The sequence below is a fragment of the Solea senegalensis genome, linkage group LG3, assembly GCF_019176455.1.
Source record: "Solea senegalensis isolate Sse05_10M linkage group LG3, IFAPA_SoseM_1, whole genome shotgun sequence".
Classification (NCBI taxonomy): Eukaryota; Metazoa; Chordata; class Actinopteri; order Pleuronectiformes; family Soleidae; genus Solea; species Solea senegalensis.
Genome location: NC_058023.1, coordinates 24,119,092 through 24,134,594, shown reverse-complemented (window position 1 = coordinate 24,134,594; position 15,503 = coordinate 24,119,092). Strand labels below are relative to the sequence as shown.

The 15,503-nt window shown below is 41.0% G+C and overlaps 2 protein-coding genes across 2 annotated transcripts in view; one reads left to right on the top strand and one right to left on the bottom strand.

The window, feature by feature from the left end:
- Positions 1–2,886, top strand: part of zdhhc17 (zinc finger DHHC-type palmitoyltransferase 17) — a 28,026-nt gene extending 25,140 nt beyond the window's left edge. Inside the window, exon 17 of the mRNA XM_044021034.1 lies at positions 63–2,886. Within this exon, the coding sequence (XP_043876969.1) occupies positions 63–201 (139 nt within the window). The 3' untranslated portion in view covers positions 202–2,886. The remainder of the gene's footprint in view (positions 1–62) is intronic.
- On the bottom strand, positions 2,843–15,155 carry csrp2 (cysteine and glycine-rich protein 2). The gene is made up of 6 exons (XM_044021035.1): positions 15,050–15,155; positions 12,530–12,651; positions 9,608–9,776; positions 8,027–8,156; positions 5,539–5,632; positions 2,843–3,101 (listed from the first exon to the last, which is right to left on the bottom strand). The coding sequence occupies exons 2-6, from the start codon at positions 12,639–12,641 to the stop codon at positions 3,025–3,027; spliced, it is 582 nt and encodes a 193-aa protein (XP_043876970.1). The 5' UTR covers positions 12,642–12,651; positions 15,050–15,155; the 3' UTR covers positions 2,843–3,024.
- Positions 15,156–15,503: the final 348 nt, after the last annotated feature.

Below are 15,503 nucleotides of genomic sequence, written 5' to 3'. Positions count from 1 at the left end.
TAACAATCCTCTATCTCTCCCTCTATCTCTCCCTCTCTCTCTCTCTCTCTCTCTCTCTCCAGCCATGGCTGCATCCGAAACCTTATAGATTTCTTTGAGATCCGCTGCTGTGGACTGATCCGGCCTGTGGCGGTGGACTGGACCACACAGTACACAATAGAATACGACCAGACGTCTGGCTCAGGCTACCAGCTGGTGTAGCGAAAGGAAGAGGTGGCGAATGAAGATGGAAGAGATTGGAAGGGGGCGGGGTCATGGGTGTGGCTAAACCGGAGTTGAATTTGGCTGGATGGAAGAATATTTTTGGAAGGATTACCCCCTCCTCCACTCGCCCCTCACTCTCACACACACATTCACGTACACACACACACACACATGCAGTCATATCAGAATGATGCTGTTCTTGGGAGCGCTTGCTTTTTTTGGACCATCTCTCCCACACCGATCAAAACACTTTGGGGAAAAAGAAAAAAAAAAAAAATCAGCCAGGACTAGCATGCTGTTACAGGGCAACACCACAACTACACCACTCTACCTTTACTACTATTACTACTACTACTACTACTTCTACTATTCTACTACATCAGACGTCATTACTGTACCTTCACTGCTATCCAGCCGCTCCACCTCGTCTCTACTCCTCAGCCCTTTGGACAGTGTGTCACTGCCAGGCACGAGCGGAGCGGAGGGGAGAGAGAGAGAGAGGCCGTAAGACGCGAAGAATTTCAAAATAAAAGCCCCTCTGTTTGTACTCTAGACGTGACGCTGCAGAGACGACAGCACCATGAAGTGGCAGTATCGTTCCCCCCCACTTTATATCCTTATTTATGGTGTCCATGTTGATGTGCCCTGTACGTAATTTTTTCTGTTTTTGATCGGTTCAGGAACGCTGCAGTTCCTGTGGTAATTTACCTGTGGTGGCCGTGGAAGCTAAAGTAAAGCTGTTGTTTTTGTACCCTTTTTTTTTTTTTGTTGTTGTTTTAAATATCATAAACTTGTAAGTACCATAGAGGTAAGGGAATGTCTTTTTAAGGTCTTGATTTTGCACCGTGATGAATTTAGTGTGAAACGGATGAGGATTGGCCAACATTGTTGAACTTATCAGAGAGAAGCGTTGGTTAGCGCGACAGGAGATATCCTACAGACAATGTGATACAGGTATATTTATTTTAAAACTATTTATAGATTAAGTAACTATCCTCTAGCACCATCATTGTTTTTAGTTTTCACATCCTTTTTAGCTGAAGAGGTTTCTTTTTAATGAGAAAGAATATTAAAGAAGTACCTGTAGCTGTTTAACAAGGACGTACGAGAACTCTATAGTCAGGTACAACAGGTGAGGTATTTATAAACAGCAGAGATGTAAGTCGGAAAGAGATTGCAGAGGTGAGATGGAGGAGGTTTTTTTTTTTTTTACGCAAAAAGGTTCATTCCATGTGTTACTAAGTCTTAATTGTTTTGTCTGTCTTTTTGTTTGCCGACAACATTGCACTGATTTTTATTTTTTGGCAGTTATTTTTGTTTTTGCCGTTACTGAACAGAAGGGCCCAGCAGCTCCCATTGTTTACAGTGTGGACGGTGAGGGGCCCCCCATTGAATATGGCCGCCCCCCTGCAACTCTTCCTGTCTGGACCGTGCACAGTCAACAGGATAAACGGAAAGTGTGAAGAATGTGCATTTGTACATAAGCAGCAAATCATTTTTCTTTTTCATTCAGTGTTAGTTGAAGGTGCTCCTGGACTTTTTTTTTTCTGTTCTGAGTTTGGTGGATTTCTTCCAACTGAACTCAAGTGGAAAGATGAAAATGAAGTGACTGTACTCCACATGTATGACTGTAGCTTTTAGTGATGTCTGACACTGCTGTCTTATAGGCATTTTAACCCCCCTCCCCCAATTTCCACTGCATGTACGATGGTTGGGACAGCTAGGCTCTCGCTGCCCCCGACATTTCAATTTGACCACATCCTCATCATCATGGTGACAGCCCGGCAAGCCACGTGTCTGTATATAGTGAATGTTAAGTATTTGCAAGTACTTTTCCGCGTTGCTTTCATATTTTATTTTTTGGTATCGGTTTCTTTCTCTCCAATCCAGTGTGTTTTGTGGAATTTGTCTTTCAGGGGACTAGATTTCCAGTCGGGTCCTCCTGTGCAAGTGTGTAATATATTTGAATGTTCCATGCTTGTGAATTCTGTACTCATCATTTTGTTTTGTTTTTTTCTGGTCATATATTGCTGGGTTTGTTATACCACTGGATGTACAAATTGTAAAGCAAAGACACTTAGAGAACTAAGGCAGAAGCCAAGTTTTTTTTTTGTTTGTTTTTTAAAAGCTGAAATGTGACCATGCAATAGTTTTAATGACAGATGGAGGTTATATTATATTAAGGCCTCCAAAACGTTTTGGGCCTCATGTTTGCATCACCAGAAGGAGACAGTTATGTCGTCATCCTCATTCTGTTTCCCTCCATTTACCGCGTGAACCACCGACGTCTCTGTTCAACCAGGACGACACACAGCCGTCACACTCTGTGAGCTTCAGAGGTTAAAAATCATAACATTCATATCAGCAGGTCATGCAACAGTAACTAGCCACTTGTGTTCGCATCATGCCTTCTAAAGCGACAGGAGGTCAACGGTTCACTCCCAGCTCATCCATGAAAATCAATTCCCGACCATTTCAGTTCTCAGTAGTTCTTCCAGCAGCCTGTCCCCTCCCCTCCCCTCTTCATATTGGATAATAAAAGAAAAAAAAGATAAAGCACATACTCATTTCCAGTGCCTCTCTGCCCACCTTCAGACATCACTGTTACTCCGCTTCAGATGTAAACATACGGGCATGGTTCAGTTTTAATGGCTTTAATAATAAAATACAGTCAAATGTGAAGTCGTGGTTTGGTTTGTAAATGAGTTTTTTGAGCAATTGTTTCTGCATTTGAACATTTAAGGTAAAAAAAGAAAAAGAAGTTAAAAGTAGCACAGAGGAATGTGTCCAAGTGAAGACGGTCTGATTCCAGGTCAACTATCACTGAGCATGAACCAGAGCACCAGCTCCTTGGCCATATCCAAACCCTTTGGGGCCGAAGTTCTTGGCGTAACACGCTGTGGAGGTATAAAGGGGGGTGGGGGGGGGAGTAAAATTAGACATTTCAGAGGCAGATTTTTGTGTTTTAAAACATGTTATGCAACTTTTATCCATCCATTCATCTTCTACTGCTTTATCCTTGGGGCGGGGTACACCCTGGACATATCGCCATCACAGGGACACAGTCATTCATATTCACTCCTACGGTCCAGTGTCTTATTTTAATGCCAATAAAATGGGATGAGTGTAAAGCTTCAATATTTTAATATCACAAATAACTAGTCCGATTTCCAGTTACTTCCATTGTTTTATGTCCCTGCAACCTTCAGTCATACTCACAGTCAGTAGTGACTGGGTTCCATTTAATTTATGTCCGTAGGAAAATTGTGCAGCGCTGATGAGTGAACAGTGGCTCTGTTCTATTCAGGTGTGAAGCAGCTAAATGGAATTCAGCCATGATAGTTTTTTTTTTTAATAGATTGAACTGTGCTTTCCCTTCACTGGCAAGTCAAAAATGTCTTACATGGACATTTTTACTGCATGTCAAACCTGATCACATGTTTCATCAGGCACAACAGAGAACAGCTGTGTGTGTGTGTGTGTGTGCGCTGTTTGTCTCACATCAGTGTGTTTGGTTTGAAAAGCCCTCTCTGCTCAGGTTGTGTGGTCAGACACTGAGGTGCAGAATTTCTGACCGACTCTCCACACCTTCCCCTGTTTTACGGGGAAATGGCTTTAGCCGTCTTATGCCAGTGTGAGTGCGAATGGTCTGCTGTCATCACATTCACTCACAACATTCATGATCACTAACAATATCCAGCTGTTGCTCGGACACAGTCTCTGAGCATAAACCACTGATTGATAACAGCAGCAGAGTCTGGCCTGAGTTTGGAGACTGAGAGGTAACATTCCTGCTCATCAGCACACAGCAAATGTGTGTGTGTGTGTGTGTGCGCGCGTGCGTGCGTGCATGCATTTGTTTATATCTGTTTCTGTGTGAATGTCCACTCTGTAGTGAAGCCGTCCTGTCTGATTGTGCTGATGAGGAATTGGCTCAAACTGCACATGCGGCTCAGTTAGCTGGACATGGCTGTGGTCATCCAGTGTAACCAACACAGCAAATGTGAAATAACCATCATGCAGGACGACAGTGAGTACAACAGTCTGTGTGTGTCTTTTTTTAAGCCAGTTGTCCAGTTTTGTTGAGGCTGATATGATCACATGTACCTTCAGTAACGGCTTCATCTGCAGACGTTCTGCTCTGGTATAAGATCACATTACTGTGTGACAATCAATGATTTAATCATTTACTGCAACCTGGCTAAACTAGTGAGCAGATATTTCAATGCTTTAAACTGCCAGTTATTTATTTATTTTTTTACAACTTTTGGTGATTTCAGTTGATTTTATTATTCCACAGAAAATGCAAGATTATTTATGTGCTGCGTCCTTCATCTGAAAACTGTCTCTGTTTTATTTTCCGTTATACTCACAGACACAAGTACCAAATCTTATTTGACAACAGTTTGGAACTAACAGAGTTGTTTCGATTAAAAAGTGCAGCTTTAAGTTGAAGGGCTGCAGGTTAGCGTGCTAATATGCTAATGCTGTTTAATCATAACATTAGGAACTGGACCTATTAGTGACCGCACTAATGTTCATGACTTGTTTAGGGGTCACGTGGTGCGGCTCACCCTCTGTGCAACATGAATGTACTGATTACAAAATTAAAGGGAAGACACAGGCGAGATAAACCTAAACAATAGATGGGAAATAATCTGGATCATATGCTGTGGTCAGTGCGGTACAGGGCTGGAACAGTAAAGCAGTTATGAACTGATGGAATTAATGGGTCACCAACTGTTTTGATAATGAATCAGTTTGGGTTAAACCTCAACTGAATTTCTTTGGTTTGGACAAAACACTCGAGGATGTCGTCATTTGGAGGTTTGAGAAACAACACTTCATGCGTTCTTGGAAAATCTTGTGTAACGTGTCATGCTTCCACTAGAGCTCCAGACACGTGTGGAATCCACACCAGTGTGTATTGAATGTGTTGTGGCAACACGATGGGAGTCCAGCACCTTACAAAGACTTTTAAAGTAGCTTTATTCGTTCATTCACTGCAAAAAGCGGTCGGATGAACCTGGTTTGAGATTTGGGAACATTGGGAGTCTAAAGTAACTTGATTCCACTCTCTGTGACTCCAGCACAGCCGCAGTTGTATCAATCTGACCCACCGTGTTCATCATCAGGTTATGGTACACTCCATATTCATGTTATTCTGCTCAGCTCTCACTCTTGAGTTTTATAAAAGCAGACAGACAGCTGCAGAATTCATTTATTCACCTCTTGTTTGGTCAGTGCACTGTATTATTAATGGCTCTGTGTGATATGTTAGCAATGGCACAAATCCATCAGGAAATGAAGGCCGAGACAACAGTGTCATCTCACCTTTGCAGTAGATTTCTCCTTCCTTCTCAGTCTGCGTAGTCGACTCCAGGCTCTTGCCACACTTTGCACAGCGGAAGCAGTTCTTATGCCACGGCTATGAAGAGAAAGCATGTTATACACTCAAAACAAAACTCTGACGCTGTGCGGGATGTTTCTTGGATAATGTGTCCCAGCAAAGCAGCTCAAGCAGCTGCTGCAACCAGATGACTTTTATAAATGTCTTCAGTATGAAGAAAATTACGGGTTACGCTTGAGCACATGAGTGGAGCCTCAAAATAGATGTTGTCCCATTAGGAAACACATTAAAGGTCCACTGTGTAAGAATGATGGCGCTTTTCCACGATGCAGTTGTAGCACGGCTCGACTCGCTTTATTTTGCTTTTGGCTGCCGGCCACTGATTGGCAGAGAGACAGTGTCATGAGCGCGACGTCCAACATAAGAATCAAACCGCACAATACCGAACTGTAGATCAGTTAAAAAGACTTCAAAAATCCTGGAAACAGCGTTCATCTCCAACATTTAGTAAGGAAACTTCTAAAATCTCAACATTTGACAGAGGAGTCGACAGCACAGCCAAAATCTTCAGCCGAATCACAACCCCTTCTGCCATACTTTAGGTCAGTGACCGTGTCAGACGGAGTCTGTGCTCTGGTCATGCAGGAAGTACTGAAGTAATATTTTAAATGAACTGATTCTAATGATTCAGTAACACCGAAAGCAAATGCTTTCTCTGCCCGTCACTAGTTTTTGTGTCGTGTGTAAAATGACGTCACGGCATATCGTGCAGCCGTGCTATTACGACCCGTGGAAAAGCGGCAATAGTGACATCTATTGGTAAGACGGCAGAGTGCGACAAACTGAGGACTTTTCAACTCAATCTTGATCAAGACTCTTTCACAGAAATCTCCACTCTTCCGCTCTCTATAGTCAGGCTTCATTGAGCACAGCCAATAGTTATACAATTATTAGTAGTAAAAGTCATTTCTACCAGTAAACCCTTCTAAATGTTACACATTGGACCTTTAACTGCTTCCCAACCGGTGACCTCATCCTCATCCTATAAATCGGCTAATTTGAGAGTCCACATGGTCGGTGTCCACTCCCACTTTTAAAACTCCTCACAACACAAATCTCCACTCGTCTGTGAGACAGGCTTTTATGTGGGATTTAGAGTTTGAGCCTCATGGCTTCTTCCACATCTGTGTGTGTCAACAGCATCTGACAGAGCCCGTGTGCAAATGGAAAAGCTTTGACTCAGGATTTGTGTAAAGCCACACCAAACCTGCAGAGTGCGGTTGAGCACTGTGAAAACCGCGCGCCTTCAGTCCAGTCACACGAGTTCAACCCCCGGGGTTCGTGATGTCGACTGTGGTCCCGTGGCATTCGAGTAACCAACGCGGTACCAGTTAGAGGTTTGAACCCTCGCGCTTAATTGGTATGTTTTTGTTGTTGCCGTGTTTCCGTTGAACACACGCAACAAACATCCCATAATGTGGAAACTCTCTCGCAATCCAAGAGCTGCTGTCACTTTTGTGACTTGGCTGAACATGTGAACTCCTGCTTGTCTAATATCTTAGGAGACAATTTTAACTTTTTGACAGTTTAATAGCATTCAAAGTGTGTTCACTCTGCAAAACACATCCCTCTGACTTAACTGTCGGCTAACGTCGGTACGCAGGATCCAAGAAGTGATTAATTGATTTATTAAATTGTCAACTATTAGAAAAAGAAAAGTCTCACAGAGACAGAATGTGTAAAATGAAGTATTGGGACGCCTGACCTGTGATGTTGTATTAAAATACAGTACTTTAATATGGAGTTGGTCCCCTTTTTGCAGCTATAATCGCTTCCACACATCTTGGAAGACTTTCCTCAATTTTTTGTGTATTTGTGTCCATTCATTCTGTAGAGCACTTACAAGGTCAGACACTGATGTTGGACGAGAAGACCTGTCTTTAGACTATTAAGACCATGTCTTTATCGTTGTTGCTTTGTGCACTGGGACACAGTCATGTTGCAAAAGAAAATGGTCTTCCTCAAACTGTTGCCACAAAGTTGGAAGCATAGCATTGTCCAAAATGTCTTTGTGTGCTGCAGAATTAAGCTTGTCTGTCTTTGGAGATAAAGGGCCAAGCCCAAAGCCAGATTGAAACACCTGAATTCAATATTTAATAGGTGTGGACAAATACTTTTGTGCATATAGTGTGTATATAGTCACATTTAGTCTTATCAAACACATACAAAATCTTATGAAAAAGGCTTGTTAACTATTTTAAATGTTCCCTTATAGTCTGTCGCCTTCAAAAAGTGGGTTGCACTATAAAAAAAAAAGAAAAGAGGAAAGGTTGCAAACACTAACTTAATGGTGTGGACACCACAACTGCCACTGGGTTATTATTTCTGAAAGAAGCATAAAGTGATATTTATCATCAACAATAAACTTAAGTATGCAATAAAAGAAGAATGTGCCCGGGATGAACGTCTCACCTTGCCCGCGCCCATGATCTTTTCAGCTGCGTAGACCGACTGTTCGCACCGAGCACATTTCTCTGCACCTCCAAACTTCTGGGCAAATTTGGACGGGTTGGGGTTGGTGGTGGGTCTGTGAGTCTGTGTCCTAGATAGAAAAAATAAGGATATATGACATTGAAAACACTAGCTGATTATTTTGTTACAAAAATATAGATCTTTTTTTTATAATAACTTACAGCTTGTGTTAAATTAGTGTTTGTTAGAGAGGTGTCTTTATAAATAAGTGCTAGAATCTTTCTCTTATCTGCTCTCTCTCTCTCTCTCTCTCTGTGTCCTCAGTTAGTGCTGGGAAAGTGAGCAGAGCACCCTGGGGGCCCCAGAGTGCTGCTTATCATAGGGTGACCGCCAGCTCCTGTGACCCCTGAATGAAGGCCTTTGTGGCCGACGACTGAAAGGAGGGTGAGCTGGATCCTGCTGGTTATATAATGAATTCTTTGTGATAACAGTAAGCACCTGACGTCTGGGGCAGGAATAAACGTTTTCTGTGAATGTGTGTGCGTGCACTCCCACACTTTCTTTGGGAGTACGCAGTAGAAACACTCGTCGTCTTTCAGACTGAATGTGTCAGAGGTGGGCGTTTTTGCATTTGAATTTATGAACACACAATCATTAATCCATGTTCATATGAGTTCATTAGTTTTTCATTTTCACTCACATAACAAACCCGAGGCAACCACAAATAAACAGATTAAGAATTGGACAAACTCATGTTTCTCATGTCACTCCATGTTTCCACAGACTGCATTCCCATCCTTATTACTTTGTAACACTGTAGTAGTGCATAAGTGTTAACTGTTTTCAAATGGAAATTGCATTTTAATACTAACAGTAGTAGTTCTATTTTTAGTCACACAGTGGTGACTAACACAACAGCAGAATGATTATATATCTTATGCTAATGCAATTAGCAAGTCGCAAAGGCCAAAAGTAATGTATTGTTTCATGTTGAAATAAGTCACATTCTTACATTAGAGCAGTGGTTCCCAAGCTTTTTATACCAAATACCACCTGAGAAAATATTGAGCTGCCACTATTATCGCCAACATTAAAATACAGTGGCGTAATAGCAGATTTATTCCCAATAAGATAATTCGCTCTCTCATCCTCCTCCTCTTCCTCACATATACTTCACACACTGATTCATTTCTATTAGTATTTCATTATTTGTTTAATTTTCTATGCACTCGGGTTAAAATTCCTCCGCTCCACTGGCCAATACAGTAGAACGCTATTTCTGCCATTGACATTATGTCACCAGCATGTCAACAAATGTCTTTAAAGCGTTTTTTAAAGAGAAAAGAATATATGCAAGATAACTATTAGCCATATTTAATAGAAAATCTAAAAAAAATGACTTTCTCTGGTGCAGTGTCTGGATTAACTGATATTATAGTCCACTCCACATTGAATGACTGACTACATATTTCTAATTCAGGTAGATGAGTACATGCTTAAAAATCAATATTAATACTGATCATCTTGCAGCTTTCAAACGAACAATGTGATGCTCATCACAAAGGCATTGGCCCGGCTTACTCTTCAGGTTTGATTCCCAGCCGCTCTCCTCTGTCCATGTTGAGGGTGCCCGCCCCCTGTCCATATCCATAGCCTTTTGGGCCATACTTCTTGCCATAACATGACTTGCAGTAGATCTCCTTGTCATGAATAGCCAGTGTGGTGCTGTCTAAGCCCTTCCTGCAGACCACTGTGACACACACACACACACACACACACACACACACACACACACACACACACACACACACACACACAGAGTAACAAAGACATGAATGGATGGCTTGTGGTTGGGAAAACTGCCTGAAATATTACAAAAACATGACACTAAGGCGTTTGACTTGAGGTTTGGCTCTCTGTGGACTGTCTTGCAAATTAGATGCAAGACATTTAATTTTAGAAGTGAACCTATACTTGGGACATTTTTTAATCTTTCCAAAACAGTTTTTTTTTTACCTTTCATTTATGTGTTTTCCTCATACAATATATTTTTCCACAAGCCTTGGAATTTCTTAATCACATTCCTTTTATGCCAACTATATGTTGACATAATTTAAGTCAGAAATATTAATATTTATAGAGGGAAAAGTCATTCAGTAGTAGGACTGCATTTTTTTTTTTAATCATCATAACTGCTTTTGCTGACATCTGTATTCAATTTAGTGTAATCTACATCTACAAACTAAAAGATTTTATCTGGAAAAACAAAAGAACCACAGCCGCTTGGAGCTGCACACTTGCACACCAATGCTGGTCGTCGGGATTGGGTGAATTCCTCTCGCACTGCTCTGCATTGTGTGACCATCTGAAATTTGTTATAGATTTTCACACAACTCTGGAACGCTGGAAAAACTCTCTCTGATCTTGTGGCCAACGGTTTGAAAATGAGCATTTTTGAGACCCATGTCCATATCATATAGATCAGTGGTTCCCAAATTGTTCACAGTCCCGTACCCGTTCAGACAATTGACCTCCAGGCATGTGCCCTCGACTCACACACACAAAAAACTTGTATCTAAGACCTAAGATAGTGTATGTATGCCAGTTTCAAAATTGAATGAGGCTGTTTGCAAATTTTTTACCCCTCTTTGCATTTGGGAATCGCTGATGTAGATCCTAAATCTTAAAATGTCATGATAAATACAGTCAATCTGAGGTTTGATTTCAGCCATGAGACTTTGCTCTCTCCCATGTACAAAAATGGAAGGTGGTGAATGTCAGACAATGTCAAACTGGAGGCAAGTGCCAAGGAGAGCCAAGGACATCAGCTCCTCTGTGTGAGTGTAAGACAAAGCAGCCTTTGTAACCAAGCCGCTGAACTCCTCTTTTGTAACTCTAATCGCTTTGGCCTTCCCTTCAGTAGTAGCTAAATGAAAGTGTCAGTATAATCCAGTCCTCCAATGCGAGCTCTTCACTGGAACATCTCCAGTGACATTTCCAGTACGGTTCAGTCACAGGACAGGCCACCCCCGCTCATCTAACAGTGAGCGAAATGTCAAGTACAAGCGCTGATGAGGAACCGTGGAGAGATGACACAGAGTTCACCAGGAGTTCCTCTCACCCACTTTTGTAAATTATCTCTGACAACGACCTAACTTCACAAAAATGCACATTAATATAATATAAATAAACATAGCATGTGGAGGCTGATGCAGAATCTGCCCTTGGCAGGTCTTAAATCAACACAACAGTTAAAGGGGGCAAAATGCATCATCCAGGCTTACAAGATGTCAGGAAACAAAAAGCTAGGTCAATAAATAGAGTACTTGAGCAGAGAGTGCCTTCACAGTCTTTCTCTGTGTGTTGTTATCGAGCTGCAGTAGAGACTCGGTCCAGACATAATATCCAATGTCTGTTTTCATGGTCTAATGGACACTGACACAAGCGCGATCGTGATCGCATGTCTTTTGGCCTGACATGCCGGAGCTCTGTTTTACATTTGGCTCCTTTAAAACAGTCCAAACTGTCATGAGACATTATTAAGTCCGATATGTGGGATTTCACACATGAGCTACCCTGACATTCAAAATATAAGAAGCTAATTTTCTCCTTTTATGATTTCTTCTTATCTTTTTTTCAGCAGTCAATTCTCAAATTTCAGAAAATCTTTTTCTTCTTCAACACTCTTCAAATCTTTCTTGGCAATAACACAAGAACATGAGATTTCCCTGGTCACCTCACCAATAGTATGATTTGGTATCTATACCAAATTTGCTTGGTTATGACAAAGCTAATGCTGCAAACTGTACAAAATGTGGGTGATATTAATGTTTACATTTCAAACCACAAAGTAGTTACATAATTGCCCTTTTACTTAACAAGACCAGTGACCACATAGTGCTACTCTACAGTCGTAGGTAATAATTTAAACGTCAACCTCAAAAATCTGTTCATGTTCAAACTATCCAGCCAAGAAGCACATCAACAGTTTGAAGTAATTACCCAGTTGTCCAGCAGAGGGTGATGTGACCTGCATCCATGTTGCTCTCAACTTCATTTTTTTCAGACGGTACAGATGCATTTGTTAATGCATCTGAACCTTCATTTTATATAGACCTAACCAAAGAGTCAATCGCAGCTCACAACCAAAGTGTGTAATAACAGTGATATATCAGCACCAATCTATACAAAATGTGGTCACTCAAAAGATAAATATTAGTAAAAGAATGTTTAAAGTACAGCTAGAAATAATGGTCATCACCAGATCCTGTCTTAATCAGACGTTCCCTGTTTAGAAAGGTATTCAGTTATGTCTCGGCTCAAAGACTTGTTATCTGAGATGAGCCTGATGACTTCATCCTCCTCCTCCTCCTCCTCCTCCTCCACTGAAGACATTATCCGGCTGTTTAACATGTTTATCATTGTGTGTAAAATAAATCAATGGCGTTTCACACTGACCCTTGGTTCACATGGTACAGCTGCATCAAAAACAACAAGACTTACTGCAGAGGAAACAGCACTTGTGGAAACTCTTTCCGTCACACTGCACCTCTTCAGCATGGTAAACTGTCCCACAGCATGCGGCGCATTTGTTGCCTCCACCCCAGTTTGGCATGGTGTATGTCCTGACAGGAGATAGAGATAACATGTTGTTATGGCAGCGTTTCTTTGGCTGTTGTCCCCTTTGTTTGTTCTGATATGTCGTCATCTGAACTTTGAAAACAGATCAGTTTCTTCAGTCCCATTCACCCAGAAGGGATGACTGTGAAACTGAGTATCAATGTAATTCAACAGCAACGCCCTTCTTCCGTTGTGCATACTCACAGTTCCACCTGGGACATTATCCAGTGTGTTACCATATTTTATAGGACATGATGAGCTCTACTGTGGGTAAATTACTTGTTTAAGGGCACATGATATGTAGGTTTCTGGAATGTGAGGAGATCAGTTGTCCAGAAAAGGTTGTACTTTTTCTTTGTTTGCATTGCAAACTTCTCCCTCAAAGTGTGAAATGCAGGCTCTGGCTGGTTTGTCGAGTTGGGCTTCTGTAGAAACACTGCAGCACAAGATGGCACCCTCCTCAAAGTGAGACCCTTGCCTGCAGTGCACATACCAACAGGTCTATCCTGAACACAGACTATTTAAAAATGCACCCAGACTTTGCCTACAACGATACTAGCTCAACCACGTGGTGTTCACTCATCTGTGCGATGCTTCATCATCGGTTTTCTCATAAATGGGAACATTGTGCACGAACTTGACATCATGTGCTGTTGGAGAATACCTGAATCTAGTAGTTGAGAGCATTAACTCTTATAAATCAAGCTCATTGTTCCATATACTTCCATTAAAATGGAGCTCTATTTGCAACCAGGGGAGTTGCCCCCTAGTGGTGAACTGCTACTTATGTCCTACTTTCTTAAACTTTCAAAACAAGAAGACTCTATTTTTATATGCAGTCTATGACTCCAAGGCTTCAAAACCACAATGGATTTCATTTTACTTAACCATAAGTGCACAAACGTACTTATGTTTAGTTTGATTTCTGCTAATAACTGCTCCTAAATTTTACACACTGGACCTTTAAGAATACTCTTTATTTTCACTCCGTACAGTAATACCTGTATCAACCTCCTAGAACCCTGAACTGCGGGATATCAAAGTAGAGCGGCACACGTTTGAACTGAACAATGCTGCCCCAGGATATAACTAACACTCTGAGAAAAAAAGAAAAAGCACAAGACAATGGAGGTCGGCCTTAACAACAGGGCAGACTAATACCCAGAGGAATGTTTTAGGGCACCGCGTTTTTAGGGCTTTTGTTGTCTGTTTCCTGACAGGCTATGGCTACAGTATATAAGCACAAACAGTGATTTGTGTGAGTAAATATGTGTATGAAGTAACCTCTGTTGTGATGACACTGAGCCCACATGACACACCCTGTCACCCCAGACTCTTTCTGTAATTACAAATCTGTCATTAAACATTTTAACATTTGCTTCCGCATCACCACAAAGTGCACCAGTTGGGATGTCATACCACGGACACTGAAATTAAAAGGCTCAGTGACTGTTAATTAAGAAGAAAAAAACACTTACAGCCTATACATCCCAGCTGGATTATAAGACACCAAAGGAGCTGAAAAACATTAACATTAAAAGTTCCCTCTGATGATGTGAGGAAAAATAATGGACGATAGGCTTCATGTAATGTTCAGTCTACTGTGAAGTGAAGTTTCCCTGTGTAAAAGTTTCACAGTGGTTAGTGGTAACTGCTTCACTAAGACTGAGATTTGTGTGTTTAGTGTTAAAATTTCACACATTAACATCTGAACTCAAGCTCTTTATTGTTTGACCTTTAAACACACATTGATTCCTTAATGTTTTTTTGAATTTGGAAACTTGTTAATGTAATGTAAATATTAAAAACTGAGGTTGACTGAAGCTAATATTTAGAAATCTGGGCAGCCAGTGGCCAATAAATGGCGCAGTTATCTTAACTTAACAATTTAATAATACAATTAACACACAAAATTGCATAACTTGTTGTATAGCGGTCTCTACAATCTGCATGTCGTATCTGCACAGCAGTGCACATAGTGTAGTTCGAGTAACAATCGTGTGTAAACAAAAGACTACCTAAAAATAAAACATAGCAAAAACAACCCTATTAATCGAGCAAACGAACAATTATTTTGTTCTTGAAATCAACCTGCGACTAAAGATACGCCATTTGTTGAAAAAATGTCTCATTTAGGCGGCTGTGTTTTCACGCACCTATAACTTGACCTGCAGTTTACTACACAACCGTATTTATGTCCCAATTAGTGTCAAGAGCTAATTGTTTTAACCTGCGCAAAAGTAGCTTAAGTTGACTCATAAGCGATTAAACCATACATGCGATAAACTGCATACAGCAAATCTGTATACCATTAAAACTTACATTAAACCAGTTAGTTTAAGTAAACTAATCTAAAATATGCACCATTAGGTTTCCGTACAAATGTAAAGAGAGGGTTTTTACCTACAGGTTTTGTTTTTTTTATCTCCGTATGTGGAAATATTTAGCTCCAGATGAACGCGATAACTGTCCACGGTGACTCGTACTTTACTGACCCTGAAACGTCACACTCTCCACATATTCACCGTGTGTGTGTGGGAGGAGATTGTATTCTATGGGCGTGAACCTGAACTCAGCACTGTTGCCTTCACGTGCCGTCGGAAAAACAGAGCTCTGAGCTGCATTCACGAACACTTGGTAGAGCCAAGGAGAGAAGCTGTTGAAAATGCCCTTTATCTTAATGTTCTCATTGAACTATGTACTTTTATCTGCGGGCTTAAAAAAATTACAAAAAAATACTAGTTATACGACACATTTCACTCCAGGCATCTAAATAGGAAGAATGTAATTTTCAGTGTGTTTACTTTTCATTATCTCTCCCTCTCGCTTTCATAATTCAAGCATCTTTTTTGGGGTT

Excerpts from the sequence above, each read along its gene's own strand:
- csrp2 (XM_044021035.1), bottom strand. The coding sequence starts at position 12,641 with ATGCCAAACTGGGGTGGAGGCAACAAATGCGCCGCATGCTGTGGGACA. Across the intron at positions 9,777-12,529 it reads CAAGTGCTGTTTCCTCTGCA|TGGTCTGCAGGAAGGGCTTA; the intron begins GTAAGTCTTGTT and ends TGTGTGTCACAG. Across the intron at positions 8,157-9,607 it reads CTGGGAATCAAACCTGAAGA|GACACAGACTCACAGACCCA; the intron begins GTAAGCCGGGCC and ends TTTTCTATCTAG.